This window comes from Cornus florida, unplaced genomic scaffold (genome assembly GCF_030987335.1).
Source record: "Cornus florida cultivar Cherokee Brave unplaced genomic scaffold, ASM3098733v1 CherokeeBrave_3.0.0_Hap2_Chr06, whole genome shotgun sequence".
In the NCBI taxonomy this organism is placed as follows: Eukaryota; Viridiplantae; Streptophyta; class Magnoliopsida; order Cornales; family Cornaceae; genus Cornus; species Cornus florida.
This window is the reverse complement of record NW_026775576.1, coordinates 87,359,378-87,380,100: the sequence shown is the minus strand read 5'-3', so window position 1 is coordinate 87,380,100 and position 20,723 is coordinate 87,359,378. Positions and strand designations below refer to the sequence as shown.

Here is a 20,723-nt window from a genome sequence, read left to right as displayed (position 1 = left end):
CAAGTGATTTCGGGTACTTATAAATATAATCTTCTATTATATGTTTGTGGTTAGTTGTGCAATATTATAAATTTTGACTCTCAGTCTTGGAGGTTGGGAGTTGCAATTTGGTCATTCTTAAAATATTTCTTAATAATTAATTGTAGTGTTGTGGATTAAAAATATATATATAATAATTTGCATGTATTTGATGGTGAATTATGAAATTTATTAATAAACTCACTTGTATTTTATTTTAAATAAAATTAAAAAAAAACTTTAAAATGTGTTAATCCGTTTATTTAGCTTGTTATATTATTATATATTAGATTAACAACTTCACAAAAGAATAATTTATACTTTCTAAAACAGAGAGTCATGAATTATTAGTAGTTTATATAATGGTATTCTAATCTCATTGTTGGATAGAATAAGTTGTGAGGTTGACATGAACTCCATCTCATCTAACCGTCGTTCAAGCTTGAATATATACGAAATTATTTTATTAGTCACACAGAAGAAAGAGAACGGGACCAGAATAATTCATTATCATCTATTGAATGAGACGAATCTTATGATGAAACTTATCTTTTTCAGATAAAGTAAACTTGCACTTATCACATTAATCATTAACCATAATTAGTTGTTAACATTTTTCAAGAGCTTATAAATGAAAGATGAAAGATGTTATAATGGCATCTTGAGTTTTGTTGACTCATTGCAAGTTGCACCATTTTTGATGATTCATGACCATGTTATTATTATTTTTTTCTTTTGATTTATCTTAAGGCAAAGGTTCCATAATTAAGGAACATATACATATACCTACCCAAAATAAGTTTATGTTTAAATATAGATATATGTCTCGGATGTATATGCCATCATGGCTTATGTTATTAGAATGAGTAGTTTGAGAATAGAGATGCAAAGTGCCTTCTTCACACGCTGAAGTAGAGTTCAGACTTTGAACCCTTCTTTTTACCATGTTAACATGGCGGGGCGAGAAAAAAACCTCACAAATTGATTAGTCTTGTCCGGTTATTAACTTTTTACCTAAGTTTAGGTTCAATCTTGGACTCAAACAGTACCGTACAAATTATATCATAAACACAATAAGATTAGGAGTTTGTTTGGGAAGAGAATCCCCGACCAATTAACCTCGTTTAATAATATATAAATAAATAAACTTTATTTTGTTAGCTATGACTTTTGTTTTTTCCTTATTTTTTATGATGTTTTTAAATTTGAAAAACATTTTTGTTATTATGATTGATAAATATTTAACAATATTATAAATATTTCAACAAAATTTATGTTAGATTTGTTCTAAGTTTAAATTATTTTTTCTAGAAAAAAATATGTACATGATACATCGGACGTTCCAAACCCACCCTAGCTACCAAGTCCATGCATAGACTCCATGAAACAATGGTGCTGGTATAACTTCGCTTTGCTAAGGAAATTGAGCTTCAAATGAGCTCAACACCTCACACACACACACACACACACACACAGTTGATAGAGATGTCAAGCCAAGTTACATATCATGTACACGCAAATCATTAATCTGAAATAACAGCCATTTTTAGACTCTGTATTTCTCTAAACAGAATACATAATACAAAATGGAGGTTGCTTTCGCAGGCTATATATATATATATATATATATATATATATATATATTTGGGGATTAATTCCTCGTACATTCAATAAATCAAAATTTGAAATTCAATTCTGGAGATGGCCTTGACCCAACAGAAAATAAAAATAAAAATTGAAACTCCCTCAGTTTCTTGTTCTTTCTCTGCTTTACAACTAAGGGAAAGAAGAAAAGGGAAATAATAATAATAATAAATGATTAAACTAATTAGTGGAACGATGGAGTTTAAACTAAATCACCAAGTTTAAGTGGCTTATCATCCTTAATTTCATTGCTGTCATCAACCACACCTCTGGTCAGCTCTCGAGCTCTTTGTGCCTCAAGCTCCCAATCTGTTCGACTCAAAACCACCAACATGGTGACTGCACAAGACCCCTGCGCAGCCAATAGACCCATCCACAGCCCTTCGAAATTGAACCCGAAAAAGAACCCTAACCCTACTGCAACTGGCATCCCCACAAAGTAAAAGCAACCCAAGTTGATGTTTGCTCCAACTTTAGGCCTAGCTGTTCCTCTCAGCACCCCACACCCCGTTGTCTGTGGACAATTCCCAAGTTCGCACAGCCCAATTATAGGCAAAACAAGAGATGTCAACGCTATGATCTCTTTATCTTGTGTGAACATAGTAGACCACACATTCCTCACCATTGTTGCGAATGTCAGAGCTGAAAATCCCAATACGAAGCTACAAGACAGGCCTACAATGGCTGCCAGCTTCGCTTTCGAAGACCGGTTGGCACCCAGTTCGTTTCCCACCCTCGTCGACACGCTGAAGCTCAGGGAAGATGGGAATATGTAGATTAGAGAAGTGGTCTGAATCAGAATACCCATTGAAGCAACAGTTGCTCTCGGGTTGATCAACAACCCACACAGCAAAATCATGATCTCGTACCACCACCATTCGAGACACACAGAAATGCAGCTTGGAATTGCCAAATTGAGTAGTGAATTCCAACCTTTTAGACATTCTTTGGACAAGCCTCCCCAAGTTGTTTTGTACACACCAGAGATAAATATGTAGATGATTAGAGAAGCTACGAGATTGATATTTGTCCACACCCCACCAAGAGCGACACCTTTGATTCCTAAACCAAGCTTTGAAACCAGAAAATAATTAATGGGTATGTGAAGAATGATTGCTAGAGCAGAACAAAATGTTAGAGGTAAAGTTATGGATTGAGTTCGGAGATAGATTCGTAATGGGTGAAGCAGAGATTGAGCTAAGAGGTCGGGAAGAGAGTACAAAAGATAAGATTGAGCTTCTGTCGCTATAGATACATCTTGGCCACACAAGAGTAGAATTCTCTTCATGTTAAGCCAAAGAAGAGCTATTGGGAATGAAGTTAAAATGAGCAGAAGCACCGTTCTTTGCAAGGAAAGGCCAAGAAGGGTGTGTTTTTTGGCGCCAAATGCTTGGCCACATATAGGTTCCATTCCCATGGCGAGGCCGGAGAGAATCGAGTATCCGGTGATGTTAGCGAAGCCGACGGCTAGAGAACCGCCGGCCAAGGCCAGCTCGCCGAGGCGGCCTAGGAAGAGCATGGAGATCATTGAGCGAGAGTAGAGTAAAAGGCCTGTTAGTATCATTGGAAGTGCTATTTTGGCTATGGACTTGGCTTCTTTAATTGAATCAGAGAGGAGATGAGTTTTGTGGGCCTTATCGGCTTCACTTGATTGCTGCTGCTGATATGTTCGAGTTTCGGGTATCAAAGGATCGAACATGTCGGACTCTGGGTTTTTTATTACTATGCTGGACAGAGGAGAGGGAGAGGGAGAGGGAGAGGGAGCTAGTTGACACATTATTATGTCTTCTAGAGAGAGAGAGAGACAGAGAGAGAGAGGGGGAGAGGGGGAGAGAGAGAGAGAGAGAGAGGATTGGGGGGTTTAGAGAGGGGCTAACGAGGGGGGTTTTAAAGAGTTTCTATGGACGGCCTTTTTACACATTGGATTTTGAAAATATATGATAATCCAATTACATTAATTCTGGGATAATTTGGCGCCATTATGTTGTCTGGTTCGACCGGCGAGCATATAAAAGAGGGACAGAGAGAACGAGAGAGGCAATCTACTTGTTGAGAACTAAGATCCGAGACTTAAAACTTCCAATTTTTTTTTTTGGTCGTCCAAATACAACTTGAAACTAAACAAACTTAAAATTTTGGATTATGCATAATAGAATTTTAATTATAATTACTGTTCCTTTATAAAATGAGAGTCAAAGTGGTTTGTCTAACGTTTTCGGTTTGTGTCACGGCCTCATTCATGTTGTTTGAACTAAAAACAAAACAAAAAACACTGTTCGAATGGTCTTATATCTATGTTGCAGTGATGTTCTTTGAACTATGTCATGTTTGATCCACGAAACTATTTGAGGTAAAAATTAAGATTTAATTTTGCCAACTAATTTTTTTGTCAGACATTGTGGCGGGACGGCTCCACAATCGCCCGACTGATATTTGTATTATTAGGCCAAAAAAATTTAAAATTCAAGCATGTTTGTTTAAGTATATATATATATTACCGTCCCAACAGTTGAAGCCTAACCAATTCAATTCCATTTCTATGGTTAGCCCATGTCCCATGCCTCTCATTGTTAGGTTAGAAACAGAGCATGTGTTTGCAATGGTGCATGTGGCTTGCCACAATTAAGAAAACATTACATTGGCGTTGACGACTTTATTAACAAATTCAATTATAATTAATTAACATGTCAGTGGCCCAGGGATACTAAATTTTTATTTCTCAAATAGAGTTCAAGAGTTCGAGTCTCAATAAAATATGTGTGTGAGTACCAACTAAGAAAAAAAAAAAAAATAATTATCATAAAAAGACATTTTGTGCCGCATCTTACATCAATTCAAAAATATTGATATAACATAATTGTTATGTAAGCGAAAGTGACACGAAATCAAACGAAACCAACGGAGAAGATTCCGGTTCCGTATTAACAGGAAAGTAATAAGAAAAGCATGGCCAGCTTTGAGTGTTGAATTTCATTTTCAAGTCCTAGTTTTACACTATACAGTGCTACAAAGTCCGTTGTGCTACAGTGAATCAGCGACAAGTGGCGGGATAGGGATGGTTCAAACCAATAGTGAGTCTGTTTTTTTGTTTAGAGTCTTCAACCCTTTATGACTATAAGTCTATATAACTTATAAGGGCATGTGTGCCCACAGAATATATGGGACCCTAAAGTTTCAAGATAGAGACAAAGCTTTGGTCAGAGTCACACAAACGTGCAAAAAATCTGCTAAAAGAAGTTTAATGACAAGACCACATAAGATTAGCGATCTGACCCACAGATTATGAGTTCCCACTAATTTTTTCATGTTTCTTAACCATTTCTTTGAAACCCTTTAACGGTATACTTTTTAACACCTAGCTTGCACACACTATATTGTATATACCTATGATCATATGGAACATATGACGTATTGACACTTCAAGAGGAGACCAAGTCTAAAAAAATACATGCATTGTACCCTTCCAAAATTGTAGTCCGTCCATTGAAATATCTACCCATTTTTTATAGCACACTTATAAAAATCATGACATTCATTTAGTCAATAAAATGCACATTTCCAACCGTCCAAGCGTCTAAATCATCGAGTAAACACGAGAATAAATGAAACGAGTTAGAGTCAAGCACTTTAAGATCTCTGAAGATTTTATTACTAATCTAAACAACGTATTATTATGTATTTATGTACGTATACAAACTCTTAATTTGATCACTGAATTTATTCACATATCTATGTAAACTCTTGATTTCTTAGTTTTCTTGTTACGGGATCATGTGTGTATTCCTTGTTTACTAAAAAGAAACAATTTTCACCCAAAACAACATGTCCTACAAAACATCATTTTCATTCTTGTATTGCTTTTGGTTTCTCATTGTCGTGCTTAATTAAGAGGTTAATGAAGTGACATGTAAACACCATAAACGTGATAAGACCAACCCTAGGTCTTGTTTAACCCGCTTGTCCAACTACAAACTCCTAGTCTTGTCTCTTGTCTTGAATGTAAAGTTCAACAAATGTACCTTGTATACTTGCTAAATATATAATTAACTTTTAATTAACCTATCACAGTACGATATAATCCTTAACATTCTATAATCCCCAAACAAGGACACATTGAATTAACTATAGAGATAATGTTTATCCATTAAAATCAAGATTTGAAGAATAAATAGTGGTCTAGTGGCTCATGCATTGGGGTCAAAAAGCATGAGGTTGTTATCATGATATATACGAGTATATATGTCTTCAAAGTCCTTTAAATTCTTTTGCTACAATCAAAGAATCTATATAAGCTCTATCTATATATGCGTTCAACTGTTCAACTTAGCACTTCTTCAAAAAGAGAATCTGAACCAGATTAACACTCTGTTGAACAAAGCACTTGAAGAAATTAAAGAATATATGTACCGAAAGTTGAATTTTTGACTTGTCTTCTTTCAACAAAGCCGTTCTTTGATGAACCCTTTTCTTTAAATAAATCCAATCTTTTTGTGTTTTTCTCCTACACACCGAAGCCATTTTCCATTTGGGTTGTTGGTTCGAGAACAGAGTGTGAAACCAGAGATTCGAGCCGTCTGGTTGTTAGCTAGCACTATACATATCTCATATGTCAAAATGCATCCACCACAACTACTTGCTTGCGTATTTGCATATTAAATTGTCGGTTTATTTTCACTGTTGGATTGTTTGACTTTGAAGAGGAGGGGATATTGTATGAATGATGATCCGTGTTATAGTTTATTTATTTATTTAATTACTTTTTTAGTGATTCACATTATTAAAAAGTTGTCGGCAGACAGCTCACCGTAAAAGATTTTCAAATTTCTTTTGAAGACATATCGTCAAAAAAGTCAATCATTTCCGTGAATTGAGTTTTATCAAGTTTAATTTGATTTCAATTATTAGGATTTTATCAAATTTATATGATATGTGTTGGGGGAGAATTCCCTGACCTATGATTCCATCAAAATTAATTTGATTAATCCCAAAAGAATCAATTTCCGTAAACAACATATGGTAAGATATGTAAAAATTAAAATCTCGTGTTACATATTTAATTCTTCCATTAAAAATCGAAGTATGTATTAAGTGTAACAATTTGAAAATTCAAGAACGAATAGAAATGAAAGTCTTTTTTATTTTTTATTTTTTATTTTTTTTATCATCATTAAAACTCATGTAGCTCATTCTTCTCACAAACCAATCTTACTTAATTATGTTGAAAACTAAGGAAGGGTTAAAAAATGCAGATGGGATCTAGAAATAAATTAAGGATATGTATGGCATTCTTGAGCCTTATTACTGAAAGGGATAAATAGGCATGGAATTTCGATTTTGGGGATGGAATAAAATGATGTAATTCATGATATCAGTAGGTACAGTGGAAAAACATGAACCATCGGCTTTCTATTTAAAATATATATATATAATATTAAATTAATACAGTTTTTGGTAGTTATGACTTAAAAATTATAGTTGTGTAACATAAACATTAATAAATATTTATTAATGTTTATGTTAAAAAGCTTAAAAAGTGACATTCAATATTTCAACAAAGCAGATACGATATTCCCAAAAGGAGTATTGTTTAAAATTATTTAATACTAAAAGATTTTTAGCCTAGTGGTAATTTGGGAAAAAGTGTATGTTTGCTTTATTATTAAAGAAAAATTGAATCCTCAAAAAAAAAAACACAGAAAAAAAGTAGTGTGTGGATTCAGTCTTTTTGAAAAAAAAAAAAAAAGAAAAAAAAAAAAAAAAAAAAAGAGGCTGAAATGCACAAATAAAACAAAAGTGTTGCTCAAAGTATGGAAACATATGAAAACAGTAGGTGATGGAAAATTTGGTGTCAGGAGGGTTCAGAAATAGTATTCGTTCCACAAAACAAAAGTTGTCGATCAAGAAGAAAACGACACCCATGGATGTGGGCCCCACCCCACTTGAGGGAGATCTGGCCGTACAACACTGTGGGGACCCACTTGATTCGAAATCCAATGGTCTTTTCAACCCAACCGTCCCAGTTTAGTTTTACAGTCCGGTTGCCAGAATTAGAATTACGTCATCTATGGACACGTTTCGATCTTTGTCGAATGGGGGCTCAGTGGACAATTAAGCAAACCGTTCTCAACCATCCGATTGAAACGTTCTCAATCGAATGGTGGATACATTGATGACAATTTGACCCGTCTCACAGTTACCAACCTAACTAGTACCATTTTTAGTAATTTTGGGGGATCGTTTTATTTATTTGAACGGAGATGATTCGATGTAATAAAAATTCGCGTGTGTTTGGTGCGAGGGAAGGGGAGGTCGCCCCGCACCGCTCCGCCCTATTTAGATAGACAAATTATTTAAGTACTTTTATTTTATTAGTATATATATTTTCTACTATATATTAAGTACCATATATAACAATATTAAAGTAACAAATGAATTTGATTAAAAGGAAATTTACAATGGTGAAGAATTAAAAATAAGTGAAAAAAAGAGAGTAAATTTATTTCAACAATAAATAAATTATGGTCTTAAACAGGGCAGGGTGGGTATCCGCGAGGGTAAAAATATTAAACTGTTACAGAAATAGAGTGAAAAATTCTCCCATTTTTTATGATTTTGGGTGGGGGCAGAGGAGGATATGCCCGCCCAAATCCGCCCCGTTGTCATTCCTGCTCCCATGAGATATATTTTTCTTGGTTAATTTTTGAAAGGATATATAAATGTTTTTATGTCTAATCAAGTAAAAGGAGTTGTCTTAACAATCTAAGATTGACGCAGACCTTTTTGGGCCTAACAAAGCCCAACCCATTACTTGACTTCCTTGGCCAGTTGGCCTTGTTTTTTCCATGACCTTCTTTTTGGGCCTATACACTCACAATATGCTATTCTCTCGGTCTTAAAATAAGCATTCACTTTTTTAGTTTTTATCTGTCTTAAAATAATGTATTTTTAAAAAAGTCAATGTAACATTATTCACTAGTAATATAATAAATTTTTTTTAATAAAAATCATTATCTTAAAAAGTTAAACTCAAAAAAATAGACAATTAAAATGCGACACAGTGTGAGTTCATAAAAGTTTTAACTCTAAAAAATGGACAATTAATATGGAACATAAAGTGAGTATCTGTAAACTCGCACGGTGCCTGGCATGGATAAGGAGTCTTCTAAGGTGAGTCATAGACTTAGGCACGGACCTGTCACTGAATTATTTTTTTCAAATATTTTTTATCTTGTTGTCGCTAAAGGCCGTTTTGGGATCGACTCTTACTGAACCCAAAAATATTTGCTAGTGGTATTTACAGGTGAAATCTATGCAGTTATTTCACTCGTAGCCTTGAAACACACAATGTTGCACGATGAATCACTATCTCCACTAATTGCTAGAGTTATTGCCCAACTCTCTAAGTGGTGTGCTCATATTCGAGTCTCCTTATCTCTAATTTGGCTGGGAAAAAAAACTAATTAAGACACAATTCTGCATACGTATATATATAGATATGGACAGAGTTGTGTAGCACAATAGCAAAGTTTTGCAAAAGTGATCTCTATCAAAATTTCTTCATTAACACAAAATAAGAAACCAAGGAACCAGATTGAAGAAGATTCAAATGAAAAAAGAAAAAAAGAAAAAAAAAAGTGGTACATGAAAACAATACAATTATTCATAAAGAAGTTGGATGGTGCATGTTTGTACCAGCCACTTTATTTTGACGTGTGCAGTTTTATGGAAACCAAAGATGGGAATTAGTGTCATGCTGAGAGTGTCCAACACCATTTTCTTGGGGGAAGAAGTTGCAATTGAAGGTTGGAGCAGGTTGAATAATTTGATCATCATCTACTTGGTGGTGGTATACAGGTGGTTGATGAGCACGGAGGAGAGCCACCTCTGCTTCTGCTTTTGCTAGTTGGATTTGCAACGAATAGATGATTCCTACGCAACCATAAACTGGATCTCGAACACGACATTGTGCCTCGTAGTGCAACGAATCTGCTACTTCACCTCGTAGATCAACCGGGACCCGCTCATCCTTATCAACCAAACCACCAACAATTTCAAGACTAGGTTAGCTTCAAGAAGTTGCACCTATTATATATATACATATGGTACTATATATATATATGTCTTTGCTGTTGCAAACAAATGGAGTATATTATGAACATGCATTTATTATTAGAAGTACTGTTTAAATGGAAAATTATAGTCGTAAAAGATTTTAAATGAAGCTAAATAGTTGATTAAGTAAAGCATATATATATATATATATATAGAGAGAGAGAGAGAGAGAGAGAGAGAGAGAGAGAGAGAGAGAGTAGCACTTTAGATTTAATACCTTGATCATTTTTGCGATATTGCTAGCTCCATAGTAATTATGAACACAAGCAAATCTTTGAGGATCGTTGGAAGGAAAATATGGAGAGAAAATGCAATCTGAAGGGCATCTTCTTCTCAAATACTTGCAAGCTGCACAACGAGTGGATGTCATCATATATATATATATATATATATATATATATATATCCTCAGAAAAATCCTTCTATCAAAATCTACCGCACAAAGATTTTCTGAGATCTTTTGTTCTTAGAAAAATCCTATCAAAATCTACCGCACAAAGATTTTCTGAAATCTTTTGTTCTTAGACTGAAATCTAATGCAGATTTCAGTTTCTTAATTGTTCATTTCAGACAAAAATGATGAGTATATATTTGTATTAAGGGAATGAGTTAGCAGAGGAAAGTTATTTAACGGCTATATTTTTAAAAAAATTTAGGTGTTGTAAGGAAAGTTGTCGTTGGTGGAGAAGAATTCCAATTTTGGGAGAGCTATTAAGTTGGTAATTAAGGAAACTCAAATTAATCTGAGGGTTTTGAATCATCCACAATAAGGTCGATCGTGTCCATTAAATGAATAGATAATAAGGGATCTGCTATTAGCTTGGTACAATCTAATTAAATACTTTATTATAATTTTTCTTACCCAAAAAATGTAATTAAAAATTAATATATATATTAAATTAATGTTAGGATGGCAAATGATAATTGACATTAATCAGCACAATCTCTGGGTCGCTTATTGATTAAGTGCTAATCAGATTATCAAATTAAGAAATTTTTTGATCAATGACAACTCATTGTCATATATATTCTCTTTATTTTTAAGAGCTGATCGGTTTTTTTTTTTTTTTTTGATAATGAAGTTTCGCCTCGACTAATTTCCAAGGACCCAAGAAGGGCACCTCCTCACCCCGAGTCAAGTAGCGGAGGTGTGACTCCAAGTAATCGTAAGTTTCTAATGAGAATTGAACCCCGCACTTGGTGCTCTGAAGGCACCAAAACCAATTTAATTTTACCACTAGGGGTTGAGCTGATCGGTTTTAGTTAATCAAATTGGACCCTTTTTTAATGTTTTTAATAATTAGACGATCAAATAAATGGAGACGTTTAGTGGATTAACGGGGTAAAATTTATTTAATGATCATCATAATGAGTGGATGGAAAAACCCAAAACCCTTCTATGTACTTGTTTAGATGTGTCACATGATCTTGACACTACTGGATTAATTGGATCAGAAAAATCTGTGGCTTTGTTGCTTGAATAATAACAAAGAATGTATGAATTATATGCACTTATTCAATAAATAAATATAAGTAGATTTGATAATGATTATAGTGGAGTGATAATGAATAGATAGATAAATATTAATTATGACCTGTTTTTAATTTTGTAAAATTCTGTCCATAAATAGAAAGAAAAGAAGTTAAAAAATTGAAAAAAACACTCGGACAGAGGAAGCTACTCTTAATTGGCTACATTGCATACGCTCATGTTCCATCCCAACACAGAAAAGTTTGATGAGAAAAGTGAAAAGTGTATATTCATTGGCTATAGTGATGAATCAAAGGCGTGCTCAATCCCAAAACAGAAGGAAAAGTGAAAAAGTGTATATTCATTCACGTTGTAGAGAAGTCTAGATACTCTGGACTGCTATTGAAAGGTGTTGGGCAGTTAAAATATTGCATTGGGAGTGTAAGAGGTATTTTCTATATATATGTACTCCTTGTTAATGTAAAATCATGAAAAAAAAAAGCATTCAGCCCCCAACAACTTAGAGACAATCAGAGAGAGAGAGGGAGAAAGTTGCCAGAAAGTTCAAGAGAGAGGAAGGCAGTTAATGGAAAATGCAAATTGTAATTGCTGTAACAAACTTAAGTCTTTAACAACCTAGAGAGAGGGTTATAGAGAAAAAAACTAGGGCCCAATGAGAGGAAGTACCACTGGACCAGGTAAGTTCTTTGTTCTTTACAAAAGCAAGGGTTTTTGTATGATTTTATTTCCTTGAAACAAAAATTAACTATGCTTTGTTTGGATGCTGATGAAATAGTTTGGGAGAGAGGGAAAGTAACTAATTTGAAGTGTTCCATTTTCATTGTCAAGTTGTCTGGTTCTCAATGAATGAAAACCTCACCTATTTGAAGCCTGGTAACTATGTTATACATATTTAAGCTCCATTATATCGGATCTTGCTGATGACAGAAGTCACATAATGCCTTTTGGTGACTCAGCTACATAATATGTTCATATGTTATGATGGAGTTTACACCTAAGTTGTGAACAATATGAATAAGGCTACCTAACTGATTGTGCACAAATTTTTTGCAGGGTCGATGGAGGTCAAAGTTTCGTCGATTGGTTTTCTAACATGGTTCAGGGATCTTAATTGCTATTTATTCTAGACAGAAAACTGGAGACTGATATGCATACCGGAATGGTGTTCTTGGTGGTTTTACTAGATCTTTGATTTGTGGTGCTGGCAAGGCTCAGGATCTAGCAGTATACAAACTACAAACATGCATAACATATTTACAATGAAATATAATATATAAATATTTACTGAATCAATAGAATAATTATAGATACAAAAATATTCTTATGCAAGCACAAACACAGCCAGAAGCTACATGAAAAAACTAGTCTAAAAAATGTAGCAATTGTAGTATTATATCGTAGCAACAGACAACAACATAAAGTTTTTATGTTGCACACTGTAATATATGTGCTTAGCAAGAGTAACTATACAATGCACCAGTCATATATCTACTTCCTAAAGTAGGGTGACACAGAGCAGGTAAAAGCTAGTATAGTGTAATCACAAAGCTAGTAAAAGTAATGCACTGTCAAGGAAAGTAAGTGGAGGTCTCATGCTGAACCATGTTATGTGGTCCACTGGTCTCCTTTGTTACGATAGCCAAGTGGAACCAGCATCCTCCCAATTGCCTTCCTCTCCCACTTTTTTGTATCAGGATCCACCATCACCCTACCTTGCCATCCCTTCCCCTTCCTCAGGTAAGCAATCGCTCTTGCTTCATTTACAGTAGAAACTGTGATCACCGGTTCTTCAAACAGGTTCTCGACTTGCATATCAAATGGTGTCCTCACCTCATGTAGAAGTCGACGCTCGTCCTCCAAATTAGTTTGAAGCTGCTCCATCCTCTTTGACGCCTTTTCTGCTTTGGAGACTTTAAGTTCAGTGCCTCTAATTTGCTTCTCAATTCTCTCCACCTCACCATGGGGGTGCAAGAAATTTTCCAATCTGCCTTCCATCTTGCAACAGGAACAAAAGAAAATGAATCTCTGCAAACCAAGTCATCATTACAGTTCCAAGGATTATTGTGTATTAACTTGCATGCTAGATGGTCTCTAAAATCATTATCTTTAAAGTTGATGAACATTCTTACTCAACTCAAGTGACTCAAGTGTATCAAGCATTTCATATAGCCCGAGAAAATCAAGGGAACTTATTATTTTATTTTCTGTAACAGTTTCTATAGTAGTGCCTTTAGATTTTCTCTTTCTTATTTTAATTGTTGCAGTTGTTTGTTTTGTTCTGTTGGAAACCCTAGTTTGTCAAAGATATTCTATGCTCAAGATAGTTCAGTAACATTTTGATTTAATCTCGGCTAATAGCTTAAGCCATGAAATTTAATCATTATCGGAAATATGTTTGGAGAATTATAACTCCAAGGAAAGTCCAATTTTTCCTCTGCCAAAGCTGCCATGAACGATTGACAGTGCTACATCAGTTGAAGAAGATTAGAGGAGCTGTGGATAACGCAGTGTGTCAACTATTTGAATTAGAAGAGGATACTGTTTAAAATGGTTTGTGACATTGTCTATAGCTAAAACTGTGTGGGAAAATGAATCCATTTAGGTTGTTATTTGATCAATCACAGGTCAGATAAGCCGACACATTTGACACACTAGAAGAAACTTTGGATGTGTTACGAATAATATTCAAAGAGGTGAAGAGGAACTACGACGCACATTTTATGAACAATTAAGGCTTATTAATCAGAGAACACATTTAGTTTGATGAACTACCAATTCAAAAAGATCCGAAGTCAAACGGATCCATATCCATACCAGAATATACATACTACTAAAACAGTTTCAAGCACATTACCAGAATTTGCTACCTCCAACAATAATAGCTTTTGGGAAATGTAACTAACATTTCAGAGAAATAAGCCCCAAAACATAATTGACAATTATTTATAAAGCAAATGAAAAAAAAGAGCAAACAATAAATGAAAACAAAATAGACCCACAAACAAGTAGTAACACTTTCTTCAAGAATCATTTTGGCATGTGATAGATCTCAAAAATCAATGATGAAACTGAAAATTGAACTATAGCGAAACATTTTGAAACCCTTTCTAAACCAAATTAACCTAGCATTGAGGTGAATGAACAATTTCTCTATCTAATCACATGAATATGCTCGTTTAACTTCCCAAAGTAGGATAAAGGAAAAACTTTTAATGCAATCATAAAGAGAGCCAACAAGTACACAAGTCAGAGGCTCTTCAGGGGACAATAAGCAGATAGCCTTAAACTAATGAGTAAGGAAAAAATAAGCAGATATACCACGATGCAACACTAGACTATCCGAAACAAAGTAATTGAATGAAGTCAATAAATTGGTTTAAAACAAAGCAAATATTTATGCACATATTGACAAACAATGCAGGGACAAGAGTTACTGATTATGAATCCTTAAAACACTTCCATAAAGACCCAAACGACAACCTCACCTTCTCTTAAGAGCGTCGTAGAACTGTAGAACCCACCAAAAATAATGCTCTCTTGCTCTTGTCCAACCTGTAACATAATCCAAGATAACACATAACAAGAACTTCCATAAATAGCATAAAATTGAATTTTGATAGGAAATTAAAATAGGGAGATAATATGAGACCATAAACTGGGAATAATAGCATCCAAAAATCAAAAGAGCATATGCCGTCCAAAATTAATCAGCTAAGATGGAGAAGAGAACATAAATGTGTGTGACAGGTCCGGACACACAACACAAATAGAGAGTTTTAGAAGAATCATTGCCATGTAAGAGCTAGGTTTTGAAAGTTATAAAAGAATTTGCAAGAATGAACTAAAAAAGAAGTGCATGTAGAAGTGTAAATTAGTTTTACATTTAAGTGAAGAAATTAGCACAAACAAAAAGTGTGACACAGTAACTACATGCTAAAAATACTAAGTATTTGAAACCTAAAGAAAGACTCAACAGAAGGAATGCACATAACTCAACTGAATCATCCACATACAAAGGCATAAATTTGTATATTCAAGGAAGAAAGAAAAAATAAAAATTGCTCAGCACAAGTACGGACCTACTGCATACTCTTCCAGGAGAGTATTTTAATCTTTGACGCAGACTTGAAACCAACCCGAACTCCCAAACCGGGGGGGCTTAAGGGAAACTGAAAATTGAACTGTAGCGAAACATTTTGAAAGCTAAATGTGCTAGTTGTTCTCAGGACCAATCATCAAAATGTTACTGAACTATCTTGAGCATAGAATATCTTTGACACACTAGGGTCTCTAACAGAACAAAACAAACAAGTGCAATAAGAAAGAGAGAATCTAAAGGCACTACTATAGAACCTATTACAGCATTTCATGTAGGCCGACACATTTTGGACAGAAAGGGAAAAGAAGAATTTCATCGACAGAAGGAAAACGCAATCCATTAATATGTCGATCTTGAACTAACATAGAATTAGGGGAAAACAAGAATTTCAATAATAATCAAATACTATAACATAGAATTGGGGAAAAATAGGAATTCAAATAACAATCAAAAACTTCATACATATCTTACTCTGTTTTGATCTACCACTATTTGTATTCATCAAAACCTAAAGAAACAACAAAAGACATAAATCGATATTGAATGACTCATAAGATAAAACAAACCCTAAGCGAAGCGACGGTGACAAGAAATTCTTCAGGATCGATCTCTGCACCAGTTTAAAGAAACACAAATGTTTTAACAGATTGCTTTTTAAAAACTAAGAATTGATTCTCTATACAATCATTGTAACTTACAGCTACTGGAGATGCTCGAAGCTCCCCAAGCTAGAGACAGAAACTCTTGCTAAAATGAGTATGCAATTTCTGAAATGTCAGAGAGAGAAACGGTGATAAAATAGGAACGCATTTTCCCGCCAGTATTGGGTGAAAAGAAACGTGAAAAGAACGCCTTGAACCGAAACCGAATGGAGTCGGTTTTTTCAATTTTCGGTTCATCCCAATTCTTAAAGCACGCCAGTATTGGGTGAAAAGAAACGTGAAAAGAAGGCTTTGAACCGAAACCGAATGGAGTCGGTTTTTCCAATTTTCGGTTCATCCCAATTCTAAAAGCTTTAGATATATATATATATAAAATAAGTAAAATATTAGTCTCACTGTTTCAATGGTTTTTGGGAATTTAAGTGATTTTTATTTTTTTATTATATTAACAGTGAATGAATTATCAAATTTACCTTAATGGATAATGGTTTACTTTTTAACGGTTGAATGCAAGAAGATTAAATTGTTAATAATATAAAAAAAATAGTATATTGAAGACATTTGTATTTAATTTATTAATATTATAAAAATTAATATATTAGGTTTTTTTTTTTTTTTTTTTTTTTTAATACAGCACTTATATTTTGGAATGATTAAAAATGAAAAGGTATACACGTAATAGAATATTATATGTATGGGAAATGGTATCCGCCCCAACCCCAGGGGCCTCACCCAAGAAGCATAGTCACGAACTTGGGTGTGGTGATTTTGAACACCTAGTATTTCGAATGGAACACTTTAAAAAAAAATTACTGTATTTTTTTTTTTTGAGATGGACAAAGCCCAAAAACACCCAAAAACACCAAGCACGCATCACATGGTTCATTTAAAAAATTAGAAGAATATAAAAAATAAAAATAAAAATAAAAATAAAAGCAAAAGCGAATTCACATCTTGAGATTGTTCTTTTACTTAAAACTTTGTTCTCACTTTTCATATCAAATTAATTAGAGGACAGTGTGGGCAGGGACGGAAGCTCCCCAAAATTGTTATGATAAATGAATATTTAAATAGGAGAAAGATCTTAAAGATAATTCAATAAAAAAAAAATGCTAAAATTGGAAATATTTATAAAAAGTAGGACTTTGTATGTATGTACCATTGAGAATTTTGTGATGTTAGAATTTCTGAATATACAATATAACTTCTATCATAAACACATGGATATTATAGAAAAATAAGATTTTTTTTTTTTTTTTGTGCCATGGTTGGTAGTTACGACCACACAAAAATAAGAATATCACACAAACGATTATTCAACAAATAACTAATGTAACGTTGGAAACTATTCACGCTTTGGAAGTGACACTAGTTCAAGTTTTACACTAATTTTATGTCATTTGGATTTCAATGAACAAATTTACTTGCCATGGTGAATATTTTCCCTTCAATCGGAAGGGTTTTCCAACGGTGTTATGTCATATTAATCCATCATGAGTTTGTTACCTATTGCATACTCTTCCAAGAGAGTATTTTAATCCTGACACATGTCCACTCTTGACCCCCATTGCGCTGAAACATGCAAAATTGATGTAATAATTACACCACTTATGACTAAAGAAATAATCATCCGAAATTTAGAAACCACGTTTATTAAGAATTAATTTGAAATTCAATCTATATATTTTCACAAAACTATATGCTCATCATGAAATAACAGTTGACACAGTGCACCATCTCGCTGATGTAAAGACAACAAGTGATTTTTCCTTTATATGCTATTGTACCTTCAAAAAACTTTATCTAAAAATAAAAACTACAAGAATCATCATATCTTTCCACCTTTAAGTACAGCACTACACATTGTTTCTTTTCACAATTAAACAAAATGGGACCACCATAAATTCCTCCAAATCATTTTCGACGGCTCATCAGCAAAGCAATGACTTCAGTCCACATCTCTTACAGCCAGAATGGTTGTAATTGTTATCAGCAGCTGCCCAGCATTGATAAAGTATGAAAACGAGAAGAAAGTTCACATGTAATGGGCATGTTAATCCACTAACTATAACAAAAAAAAATAAAAATAAAATTTTAAAAAAATGATTTTAGAGAACTTAACATCTCTATAAGAAACCAAAGCACAAAAAACTAAATCAAAGAATGCAGATGACCGTGGACTTGGACATGCCTTGTAATTTTTATTTGTTCCCATTGATTTGTTTTCAGGTCCTACATCCAAAAGTCCTGCAATGACTTATATAACAGAGAAAATTAACATTAAATTTTCTTTCTATATATATATATATATCATTATTTGTAATTTGAATTTGTGATGTTATATTGTCTAATTTGAATTTATTGCAAAAATAATCAAATAGAACGACCCAAAAAATAATTTAGAAAATCATTTTGAGTACCGAACAATTGGATCGCGGGGATGAGGGTCTGAGGCAGGCACATCATCTTCAATGTGGACGTCCTTCTTGTTGGTCATCACAAATACGTCATAAACTTTCTCAAGTAAATAATTAGGGTTCCAATGTATCTTTTGTGTTTAGTTTCTGATTGTTTTGACAGAAAAAACAGAATCTTTCTATGAAATTATTTTCTCGAAGAAAAAATTTAGGAAGAAAAATTACAATACCAAGATGCTTCTACGTTGTCTTCCCATCTCTCTTCTTCCCAATTGCTTGCAAGCCCTCTCTAGTCTATAGGGATGGCAACGGGGCGGGTTTGGAGCGGGTTTTCCTAAATCCCGCCCCGCCCCTTTAATTTTTGTCAAGTCCATGCCCGCCCCGAGACCCGCGACGGGTTAGATTTTCATGTCCAGCCCCGCTCCGTTGGGAAATACTGTGCCCTGTGCCCGCCCCGTTAACAAATTTTTTTCTCCCACGTTTTGGAACTTAAGCTCGTGCTATTTAAATGTGGAAAGCCTGAGAATGGCACAACATAAATGAAATTATGTATCCCAACAAAAATAAAAACCAAATCACAAAAAGTTCTAAACTTCAACTTCCACCATAACCAAAACAAAAACAAATTTAATACCAAGTTTACATCCCAAATTAGGATGTAAGAGATGGGCAACTCGGTAAGCCGCTAAAATAAGTTATTAATATTATATATATATATATAATATAGTTATATGCTTAGCGGGGTGGGGCGGGGCGGGGCCCCTATGATATGTGTACTAAACCCTTACCCGCCCCGTGACCCACAACGGGTACAAAATTTGTGTCCATGCCCGCCCCAACGGTATAAAAAGTGTTCCCATATCCATTATTAATGGGGCGGGACAGGGTGGAGCCCCGGCGGGGCGGTAAAAATTGACATCCCTACTTCTGAACACGGAGTCCACTTTTAAATGGCGACGTACTTGTTTAGTATGAAAACGTTATTTGAACTCCTTTTTATTTAATTCTATTTCTGTTTTTAATTTCCGCTCTTTTGCTTTAGCTTATCCAAATTTTTCGTGAGTTTTGCAACTTGGCCCATAGAAATCTAACAAAAGAAACACTAAAAAACAATTTTAGACAAAAACAATTTTATAGTTCACAAGGGTGCTAATATTAGGGATAAAGTTATAGTGTTTATATTTAAGTCACATAAAACATGAAAGGAAATCAAAAATTGAGGATAGAAGATTCATTTACTTGGCATTTATACATTTTAATTGCATCTGTTATATTACAAACAAGTAATGGCCTAGTAATAATTATATGACCGTTAATGGGGCAAACATATGTCAATTTAGTTTACCTAAAGAGAAATTTTTAGTATCTTTTTAGTATGGAAATAAATTTGAATTACTAATACTTTCCTTTAAAGATTGAACCTCTAAGATTTGACACGTGTCAATTTTCACAGATGAATTTCATTGACCAAAAGTATTGATTTTTTGACTGATGGGATGATGATTAGACATCCATCACAAAATTTAGGTGTCTATCGACCTTACACACTAATTAAGGTCCCGCCAAGTTTGAATGACAATAATAATAGTGTGATATTTCGTAATTTTCTATTTTTCGGTGTTTTTCGATTTTTCGAACCATTTTATTTTTCACACCTCATTTTGCGTGCCTTGAAGATTCCGATAGTTATTGGGGGCATTTCTTTGAGTTTAGGACTCTTAGAAATGTATTTTGAGTAATTTCTTTATTTTTCAAAATTTTGTTCCAAGAGGTCCCGAGTGGGTCCCACGCCGGTGCTTGGAAAATATTTTATGGACTTAGCCAAATGTTTTACATGTTATTTGTTGTATATGTGAGGGTACATTTAGAATTTTGCATGGTTGTGGCTTAAATGTAGTTTAGTGGGTTTAGAGGAGTATTTTGGTTATTTACTAGGTCAACCTACATTGACCACATATAGGGGACATTGAATTGACCACTTTTGCATAATTCCACTCCCATTCTCCCAGGCCCACTCTTCTTCTTCTTCTTCCCCCATGGAAATCCACCTTTTAGCTTACTTTGAGCTCATTTTTTACCACCTTCGTGTGGGATTTTGGCATACTACTTGAAGGGAAAAACTCCCTATTTGTTGAAAGTTTTCCATTGATATAGGAATCAAGCCCATTAGGCCACTTCGAATTTTTGACTTCCTCATTAGAGTTGGATTTTGATAATGCTTCAAGAGAGAAGTTTGTTGTCCTAGTCCTCCTCTATTCATTGGTGTGCATAGACTTCATT

The 20,723-nt window shown here is 34.1% G+C and overlaps 2 protein-coding genes across 2 annotated transcripts; both read right to left on the bottom strand.

The window, feature by feature from the left end:
* Positions 1-1,671: 1,671 nt before the first annotated feature.
* LOC132314997 (protein DETOXIFICATION 49-like) lies at positions 1,672-3,477 on the bottom strand. The gene has a single exon (XM_059813756.1). It carries the CDS (start codon positions 3,437-3,439, stop codon positions 1,865-1,867), a length of 1,575 nt encoding a protein of 524 aa, XP_059669739.1. The 5' UTR covers positions 3,440-3,477; the 3' UTR covers positions 1,672-1,864.
* Positions 3,478-9,382: 5,905 nt separating this feature from the next.
* LOC132314515 (LOB domain-containing protein 24-like) lies at positions 9,383-10,144 on the bottom strand. The gene is made up of 2 exons (XM_059813372.1): positions 9,992-10,144; positions 9,383-9,682 (listed from the first exon to the last, which is right to left on the bottom strand). Exons 1-2 carry the CDS (start codon positions 10,142-10,144, stop codon positions 9,383-9,385), a joined length of 453 nt encoding a protein of 150 aa, XP_059669355.1.
* Between the last annotated feature and the right edge of the window lie 10,579 nt (positions 10,145-20,723).

Excerpts from the sequence above, each read along its gene's own strand:
- LOC132314997 (XM_059813756.1), bottom strand. The coding sequence starts at position 3,439 with ATGTGTCAACTAGCTCCCTCTCCCTCTCCCTCTCCCTCTCCTCTGTCC.
- LOC132314515 (XM_059813372.1), bottom strand. The coding sequence starts at position 10,144 with ATGACATCCACTCGTTGTGCAGCTTGCAAGTATTTGAGAAGAAGATGC. Across the intron at positions 9,683-9,991 it reads ATATCGCAAAAATGATCAAG|CGGGTCCCGGTTGATCTACG; the intron begins GTATTAAATCTA and ends GATAAGGATGAG.